The following is a 9,952-nucleotide window of genomic DNA, read 5'->3' as shown; positions in this document are numbered from 1 at the left end:
TCACCAATATCGAAAGTATAGATACGAGTACATATATACATTATAAATTAATATAAATGCTCACTACATTAAATGATGAAACATTTTCAAATTCATGTTATTCATTAATCATTTAGTATGTTAATAATTTACGGCAGAAAGCTTAAAGTAGATTCTACACCGTGCCTTATTGACATAGTGTCATAGGTTGTTATTGATGGACATTATTGCTAGACTTTTAAGTGTATAAACATTTAACTTGCCGAGAAGTGTGTCATTAACGCGAATTAAAGCATTCAATTTAAGCCGCTAGCAATTATTTATAATATAGGCACGATAAATTGTATACATACCTGTGGGACATTTAATTGAAATGTGCGTTCGCTTTCCATGACATCAGTATATAGAAGCTAATATTATAATGGACTAAACGAGTACCAATATGTCAATGTATCTCTTGTGATTAATATATTCGATGAATACTATGCATACACGAAGTAGAAACGTATAATATGTGTACCTCTTTGTGTTGCAGTTTCAAAACAAACGATTCATTATGTGCGATATAATATCGAATTTGACGTTGTATACATTATTGATATAAAACCTTTAAATAAAATATGATACCTTTCATCCGTTTGATCAACATTATGTCGTGTCTTCTCTTCATATATACAAGAAGAGGATCTTATTTCCCGTATACTCAACTAAACATACATGTCTCGTTAAGTTTATGTTAAAGGGATCTTTTCACGCTTTGGTAAATTTACAAAATTGAAAAAAGTTGTTTCAGATTCGCAAATTTTCGTTTTAGTTATGATATTTGTGAGGAAACAGTAATACTGAACAATTACCGTGCTCTAATATAGCCATTATATGCATCTTTTGACGATTTTAAAACCTAAAAATTATAAAGCGTTGCAACGCGTAACGATTGAATAATTTGGAGAGTTCTGTTTTTGTCGTTAAATTTTGTGCAACTACGAAGATTGCTTATATAATGTATAAAATACGGTATGTATGTGTATTCGGCGGAATAGCTCAGTAGGCTCGAGCGTTTTTACTTCAGGACTCTGGCAGGACTCCAGGGGTCACTGGTTCGAAACCTGCTCCGGGCAATGTTCTTTTCCTTTTTTTAATTTTATTCTTGATTTTTTACTGGAGCTTTTACGATCCAATGTTTACATTTATCAATATAAAGCATTTAATGAATAAGTTAAAAAAAATGCCAAAATCTGTGAAAAGGCCCCTTTAAAGTCTGTCTCTGAGAAAACCGGGCTTAATAAATATGATTAAAATGAAGTCGCAGATAATCAGGTGACCATCCAAAGCACGACACATCTATGGACGGAAATAAAATATGGATTGCTGGAAATGAATAGCAACATTCACATCAAAGACCAGGCAGTAATCTTTTTCATTTTAGAAGCCTTCAGATATAAAGTATTCTACTTATAATGATGGTATGAGTGAATGACAGATCAAGGCTTACAATCGAAAAGCTGGAAAAATGTCGCCATGTTATAGCAAGTCCATCAGCACTTTTACCTACACGCTGTCATTAATCTTAATAATATACGATTTCAGATAAAATATTTATTTCTTTAATAACGCTTGATAGATCTACTGTGCTTTACGTTTTATAATTTATTTCAATCTAATCAATATTTCATGCAACTCACATTAAGACATCAAATTAAAATGTATTGCCACTTTTTTAATTATAGGACACTGGTAATTATTGATATGCCACAGCTGTGTATGTACCTTTGTAAGTTAAAAGTTCGAGAGCTTAAAATTAATATATTCTTTTTTGCATATTTTTGTGTGTTTAAGCATTTAAATATTAGTATATGAGTTATTGTCTTGCTTATTGCATTAAGTCAGAAGACCCAGGATTTTTGTAAAGAAAAGTAGTACATGATAAGACAGGATGAAACGCTTTAATATAATGAAACGCTATATTTTTTCCAGTTTATTAATCTGTGTTTATGTCGTTCTAACCGATTGTGGTCCTGAACTATAAATAATGTATTTTAGCAATTTATGTTATATAATTATCTGGGAGAGGATAAAGATATGTTGCAAAAATTGTAATCCAATCCTTCGCATATTTGATGCAATAAATACGTTTAAAGTGATATTATGCGCATATTTCACTGTTAAATTGAGCTGAACAGAATTAACACTAAAGAGTAAGTTAAAATGTGGTAACTTACCAATTATCTGCAACTCATCATGCTACCAGTTGTAAAAAACAATATTTTATTCGATATTTTACATGACTGTCGCAGTCCTCTAAGCCTAGCGGAACTGTCTTGTTAATAGGATCGGAGTTAGTGTTTTTGTGGTGTATGAATAGATATCGTTGCAGGAAATTAAAATGATCCTTAAAACTTTTGTCTTTGTGTCGTATGAACGAATCTGTACTAAAACTAAATTTAGATTCACACCGTACATGCATGATCAGTTGTCAAACGAAAGTACGAATGATATTCAAAGGCATTATTTTTCTCTTTCCAGGATATTGTTTTTATCACAGGCAGCAGTATCATTAATTTGCCCCCCCTCCCGGGACCCTACCCCCCCCCCCCCCCCCTGAGCTTTCCCCAGGGGGTCCAGATCGTTAAATGTACACCTATTGTGTATGGTTTGACTTTTCAACAACGAATATTGACAAAAATACACAGTTTGAAAAAATAACCCTCGTTTAGGTATTATATATACATAAGGTATGAAACGCGCTATATGCCTATTGCTGAAAGATTGTGGAACACTGGACGTGACCTTTTTCATCGAAAACACAAATGTTCCCATGCAGTTGCCGACAAAATCCAACTGGATTCGTTAAAAGACGGTAAAAGCAACGAGATTACACTACTAACCGATCTCCTGCTCGGCTAATAACTTTAATATTCAATTAAATTTGACTTTCTCGCTATATGTCACTCGGTGTTTCATCTACACATGTACACCATTTTAATTTTATAACGCGTCATCTGGTTGGTTGTTCTCATTGTGTTGGCCAATGATATGGCGTTTTAGAACCGAGTATTCGATCGACAAAATATGACAGCAAAACACAGACATGTAGCGAGAAAGTCGAATTTAATTGAATATTAAAGTTATTAGCCGAGCATGAGATCGGTTAGTAGTGTAATCTCGTTGCTTTTACTGTCTGTTAACGAATCCAGTTGCATTTTGTCGGCAACTGCATGGGAACATGTGTGTTTTCGATGAAAAAGGTCACGTCCAGTGTTCCACAATCTTTCAGCAATAGGCATATAGCGTTCCAAAGAATTTAGCCCATATAAAAAGTATCTCTAAATTCTTTGCGCGTCTTATAAATGAGACTAGCCTAGTGGACTCTCCCATCCATTTAAACTGGATCAATTTATTAAAAAAATAGGGATGTCTAGCATATTTATTTCAATATTTAGAATATTTCTTAAGCAAACAGCGCAGACACTGATGAGACGTCGCATCATGCGGCGTCTCATCTGGGTCTACGCTGTTTGCCAAGGCCTTTTTTTCTAGACGCTAGGCATAAATGCGTAATGTTAAATATTAAAAAAGTAACCGTTACTTTGCTATTTTTATTTTCATATTCAAACCTTTTCAAACAAAACGGAACCTATTGGATCGCACACAAAAAATGTGCTGTGATTTGAAGTGTTAGTCACATATTGAATCAGGATTTCCTAATGCCTAATGGCGATACGCAATCGACGGTCTTCCAAGTATATTTTTCTTTATAGCTGGGTCGTTAAAACTTACCCCTCCCCATTCACATTTGGATTGTTTTATCATCTTTGTTGTTCGTGACTTAAAAAAAACACAAGCAAAACAACAGCAACAACCCAGCGACACAAAACATACACAAAAACAAGCTGAAACCATATATACGTTTGAAATTTTAAATCATGTTTTCATTGAAATTCGATTTTCGAAACTTGTAATTCTAATGAATACGCATCGACAGCGCATTCGAAAGAAGATTTTTTTTTAATAAATCGTAGACCATTAACACAGCATATAAATGTAAGCCGGAATGTTTTACTACATTTAGAAGCAGACATCAAACTGGTATGAATGTTATTTTGTCAACAGTTTTGTTTTCCTTTCACTCAAACTGCTTGACAACGCCTTTTGTCAATGACGAATTCCCCTAGTGACTGTTAATTCTGTGGCACGCGGCACTCATGGATCGTTGTCAATAATTCAGGCCAGCGTTCACAGCCTCTATAACCGTGTCCTGTGCAAGGTGGAATTGCGTGGCGATGTTGATATTAAGCGATAATAATGGGATTGAGTATTAAAATGTAACAATAATAGAGGAATTATGGTTGTTCGTGATTGATAAGAGATCAACGGTTACGGTTTAGTTATTATTAAATAGTACTCGATAAGGCATGAAGAATGTACAATTTGACAAACATGTAACGATGTGTTAGAAACACAAAGGAAACACTGATGGAATTAGAAAAATAAAGACATTCAACCAGTGAAATATATAATAAATAATTAGTTCTATACATTTAAATAAACTATAAGTATTTTGTCGAAACTAACGTCATTCAGTTTGAAAGTGGATGGAAAAAAGTGACAATTTGTTAGGAAATTATTTTTCCGTAGCATATATGTTTTTTTAATAGGTGGGACGTTTTACAATACATCATATATTTTTTTTGCAAATGCGCTTTTAAGGTTTACATGAAACATAAGCTTCATGCAAAGAATCGGCTTTGTTGCAGCAAATTTTAAGTCATGTGTATCAAACTTTTCATTCCTTATGATTGCGTCAAATATATTTGTTGCTATTTGTGGCGATGCATTATATGTAATTGTATATAACGGCTGATTACATAAATTATCGCTTCAAATATTTGTTTTACAATTTGTGGTGGTTCATTAAATGTTTTTATATATGTGTATTGCTCATAACTGAGTTGAACATATTCAATCGTATGAATTTCGGATGCTTTTTTTTACGCTGGTTTCGAAAAAGTGTTACTGACTTGCTAATACTGAAGGCCATAATTCTGCCGTACACGGTTTATAAACGAAAGATTCTCGACTATATAATTATGAATTGAATCGTTGAAGCAATTTCAGCACTGGTAAAACTACATTAACAAACCATCTTTCCGTCAGTGCACCAACAGATAGGTTTAAATCTTCCTGCTAAGAAGATTTCTGAACACACAGCAAAGGCATTCAAGTAACAAACGGAAAACGCTATAAGACAAATATGCCAGGGTACATTTTAAACACGACAGCGTGTCAGAATCTTCTGCAACGTGGTAACGCGACCATACGACAAGGTCTCGCGCCATCAATCGAACGCTGGGAGACGCTTCTGCTCGTGACTGGGTTCGGCGTGTTCACCACTCTCGTTGCGCTGCTGTTCGTCTGCATACGAAAGAACATCTACAATGATAAGGTATGAGTTTGTTAAATGTTTAGAATTAAATTTTATCGTGAGACCAAATTATTTGCCGGGATAAGGTGTGTTAAAAACCCATGTTACTTTGCTTAAAAACCCATGTTGCTTTGCTGTTCGTTTGTTTGTTTTTATCGGTTTCACATGCTCATTACACCGGACATTTAGCCCTCTCACTATTTTGCTAAGTACACGTTCTTAACTGGTATTTACCCTACTGCAGAGGTGTTAAGACAATGACTAATGAGGCGGGCCCGGGATTCAAATTCAGGCTAGTTCTTTTTGAAAACTCTCAGCTAATAGAGTACATACGTACAGTTCAATAGCTGGGAGTTGGATTATTGCAACTGAAATTCGAGCTAGATGATTTCAGTTTGATGTGCGTTCGCATTTTGCAATGCAGGTAAAATTGCTGAAGTCAAACTCGATTGCACAACTTGTATGCTACATACTTGAATGCAAATGTCTATATGTTTATTCTTGAATAATAACTTGATAAGATAGTACAATGTATATTAAGTTCTAATGCAGTTTCTGATATTCGTTGTTAATGTATGTATCGTGTGTGTGTGTGTGTGCGTTTGTGATCACAAACCAAAAATATATGCACCGAAATAGGCGTCTGTAAATATCTGAATTTTAAAATATGTTCCATCATAGTGTTGGTTATTGGTGTGAAAACGGTTTGAAGTTCCCGAGAGTTCCAAAGTTAATTGTCTAATCCATGACATGTACAATATAATACATAAAATAACACAATTAACAAACATGCATGGCCAATCTTATAGATGTGTAATAGACATTCAAAGTGTGTAATATTACAGTTAAAACTATTGCCTTTTCTACAAAAACATGTTTCATTGACTATAAAACATCATAAAAACCAGAGTGCCCATGTTCACGGTGCCTATACCACGTGACTTTTTAAGATCTGTGTGGGGGGTTAAATGTCAACAAAAGCACGACAAAGGTAAGATTTTTAAGGATAACTTTTTTAATATATCATCATTTTCAATGGGATAAAGTGGAGAGCCCGCTCATTCATGAAAGTTTTCTATAGGTATCATGATTTTGTAAAACAAATGAATATTTTTTCAGTAAAGTGCAACCGCGCGTTTAAACGGTTAGAAAAAGGTAGGATCAGTGTGGGGACATTATTTTATTATGACACAGAAACATCACCTCTCGTGAAATAAAGCAATAAACTTTATGGGCGGAGCTTACACTATATCATTTTGCATTCTTTTTTCAGGTTTCTTTCATATATTTATGAAAACAAAATCAAGAAAAATATTTTAACAGTAATATGATCTGTGTGGTATACGTGTTAAGAAGGATCTGTTTGGTATCCGTGTTTCTACAATTTACGGATAAATTGAGATAATAACGACAATATATATATTTTTTTAATTAATTTCAAGTAGTAGTAGTAATAGTAGTAGTAGTAGATCTATTATTATTATTTAAAAATTATTTCATTTCAGTAATCACCTATTTGGCACTAGTGAGCGGACAAGGGTTAAAGGGATCTTTTCACGCTTTGGTAAATTGACAAAATTGAAAAAAGTTGTTTCAGATTCGCAAATTTTCGTTTTAGTTATGATATTTGTGAGGAAACAGTAATATTGAACATTTACCATGGTCTTATATAGCCATTATATGCATCTTTTGACGATTTTAAAACCTAAAAATTATAAAGCGTTGCAACGCGAAACGATTGAATAATTTGGAGAGTTCTGTTTTTGTCGTTAAATTTTGTGAAACTACGAAGATTGCTTATATAACGTATAAAATACGTCAAGTACGTATACTCGGCGGAATAGCTCAGTAGGCTAGAGCGTTTTTACTTCAGGATTCTGGCAGGACTCCAGGGGTCACAAGTTCGAAACCTGGCCCGGGCAATGTTTTTTTCCTTTATTTAATTTTATTCTTGATTTTTACTGGAGCTTTTACGATCCAATGTTTACATTTATCGATATAAAGCATTTAATTAATAAGTTGAAAAATGCCAAAATCTGTGAAAAGGCCCCTTTAAGGTTGAAACACTCCTCACTACTGTAACACTTGTCATGCATGTGGGTATTGACGTGCTCTCTGAGGTCATTCTCACTCCTAACTGCCAACCCACACTGGTAACATTTCACCAATCCCTCTTTTTTGCACTTTTCTCTCTAGCCACTAGTAGGTACTTGTCCGCAAAGCTCCTGCCGCACTGTACACACACGTGGCATTGGGGTCCTTTGTTCGTTGAAGCCTTCTAAGATTGTAGGCATCCTGAGAAAAAAACAACATATTTTATTCACGTGACATTTCAACGCGTAAACACGCTATTTAAAAAATGTTAGTATCTGAGGACACGCGTTCGTTAGTTTTAAATTACAAACAATTTGACGATTATTGAGTTATTTCAAAATATATGATAACCTGAGAGATGAGATATATTGTATATTTGTGTTGTTTCAAGAAAATCCGTTCATCTGGTTAGCATAACTGTATCAAAATGTAACTATTTTTAAGGTATTTAATCTTACCTGAAATGCTTTCCCACAGGAGTTATAGTTTCCAGAGTTAGCGTGTCCCCTAATGTGGCGCAATAATCCAGCTCTGGTCTTCGACATTTTTCCGCATTCGGAGCATTGAGCCATACCTTAAAGCAAATATAATATCAAAAATAATATACGATACATTACTTCACCTGACAGTAGTGTTTGGCGCCAAAATAAAAATGGAATTTGATACAATAACATAAAGTGTACACTTATTTAAGGTAAGCATGGACTTGTCATCGATTTAAGATGTTCCAGCGTAAGCTTTTAATATTATAATGGGGATTGTAAAGAATGCCTGTAAATCATAATTATGTATTAGTTCAACAAGCGGTGCAAGCGTAGTGTATAGCCATTATGTGTTTTACATGCTAGCGCATTTAAAAATCCCGTTTCAAATACATTGTTGACAAGCATTTTTTTAAACAACTAAATAGAACTGAAAAACTGAAAAACAGTATACCACACAGATCCGTTGAAAAACGTATACCACACAGATCATATAACTGTAAGAATAATTTTCTTGAATTTTGTTTCGTAAATAAATAACAGAAACCTGAAAATGGATGCAAAATGATATAGTGTAAGCTCCGCCAATAAAATTTATTTCTTAATTTCACCAGAGGTGATGTTTATGTGTAAAAAAAAATGTCTCCACACTTATCCTACCCTTTTCTAACCGTTCAAACGCGCGGTTGCACTTTACTGAAAAAATACTTATTTGTTTTATAAAATCATGATAGCTATAGAAAACTCTCATGAATGAGCGGGCTCTCCACTTTATCCCATTAAAAATGGTGACATATTAAAAAAGTTATTCTTAAAAATCTTACCTTTGTCGCGCTTTTGTTGATATTTTACTCCCCACACAGATCTTAAAAAGTCACGTGGTATAGGCACCGTGATGTTAACCTTTTGTTAAACACCTGCAATAAAATATTGAAGTTGATAAAACACTGGTGATAGTAAAACTGGGCACTTATTCGCATAGTGTAAAATGATGTAAAAGAGTGACTACCAGCTAGGATCAGATCCTTAGTGGACTGGTTAACAGTGGCCTTCTGTATTTTAATAAAACAGTTATTTCAGATGGTAAAATAATAGGAATCATTTATATAATAAACAACAACATTGTAATTTCATTAAAACCTAAAAAACTTTAAAGCGAGATTAAACGATTGTTTATATGTGTTAAAATTTAATATATTGATAAAATATGTTACAATAACACAACATATGCAAGAAAAAGTATATATTGAAGACGAATTTCATAAAATTCAGCAAAGACAAATTAGCGCCCCGAGCCGATTGTGACGAAGATATTTCGTACATAATTTCCTACAATAACCGAAGTATTCGCCTTTTTATAAGGATCAGAGTTAGTGTTCGTGTGTCGTATGAATATATATCTTTGCAGGAATTTAAAATAACCGTTAAACTAAATTCAGATTCACATCGTAAATGCATGATATACATGCTGGCGAATTCGACTGTACAGACATTTTCGATTTCAGAATTAAATATCTGGCTTATTTCGCATTTTCGACACATGTTCTTCTTAACTCTCATTTTAATTTATATATATATATATATATATATATATATATATATATATATATATATATATATATATATATATATATATAATGTTTTTGCACATTTTATATAAATGCGTAAATATTTGACAAAATCGTATAATCTCGCTTTACAGAGAATTTGTCATCTTTTATCCTATATAAACAATTATATACACAAAGACGCTCAATATACTATTAACTTATGACAAGAATTTCTTACTATTATACACAAGTATATTATATATCTAAGATAAAACAAATATACTACCGCTAATATTTACATAAAACATGCAACACTACTTCTTATTTACACATGTAAAACTGTCTTCTTTATAAAATTAAAAAGCAGGTTTTGGCTAAGAATTTTGTCAATCCTTCATTGATAAAGAGGGATTTCAGCTTATCGC

General features: G+C 33.3%; 1 protein-coding gene across 1 annotated transcript in view; it reads left to right on the top strand.

Moving 5' to 3' along the window:
* The first annotated feature begins 5,230 nt into the window (after positions 1 to 5,230).
* The window catches only part of LOC127872424 (uncharacterized), a 36,321-nt gene continuing 31,599 nt past the window's right edge, over positions 5,231 to 9,952 (top strand). The window contains exon 1 of the mRNA XM_052415754.1: positions 5,231 to 5,422. Coding sequence (XP_052271714.1) covers positions 5,231 to 5,422 — 192 coding nt within the window. The remainder of the gene's footprint in view (positions 5,423 to 9,952) is intronic.

This window comes from Dreissena polymorpha, chromosome 3 (assembly GCF_020536995.1).
Source record: "Dreissena polymorpha isolate Duluth1 chromosome 3, UMN_Dpol_1.0, whole genome shotgun sequence".
NCBI classification, from domain to species: domain Eukaryota; kingdom Metazoa; phylum Mollusca; class Bivalvia; order Myida; family Dreissenidae; genus Dreissena; species Dreissena polymorpha.
Note: the sequence above shows the minus strand (reverse complement) of the source record. Positions and strands in the feature narration are given on the sequence as shown.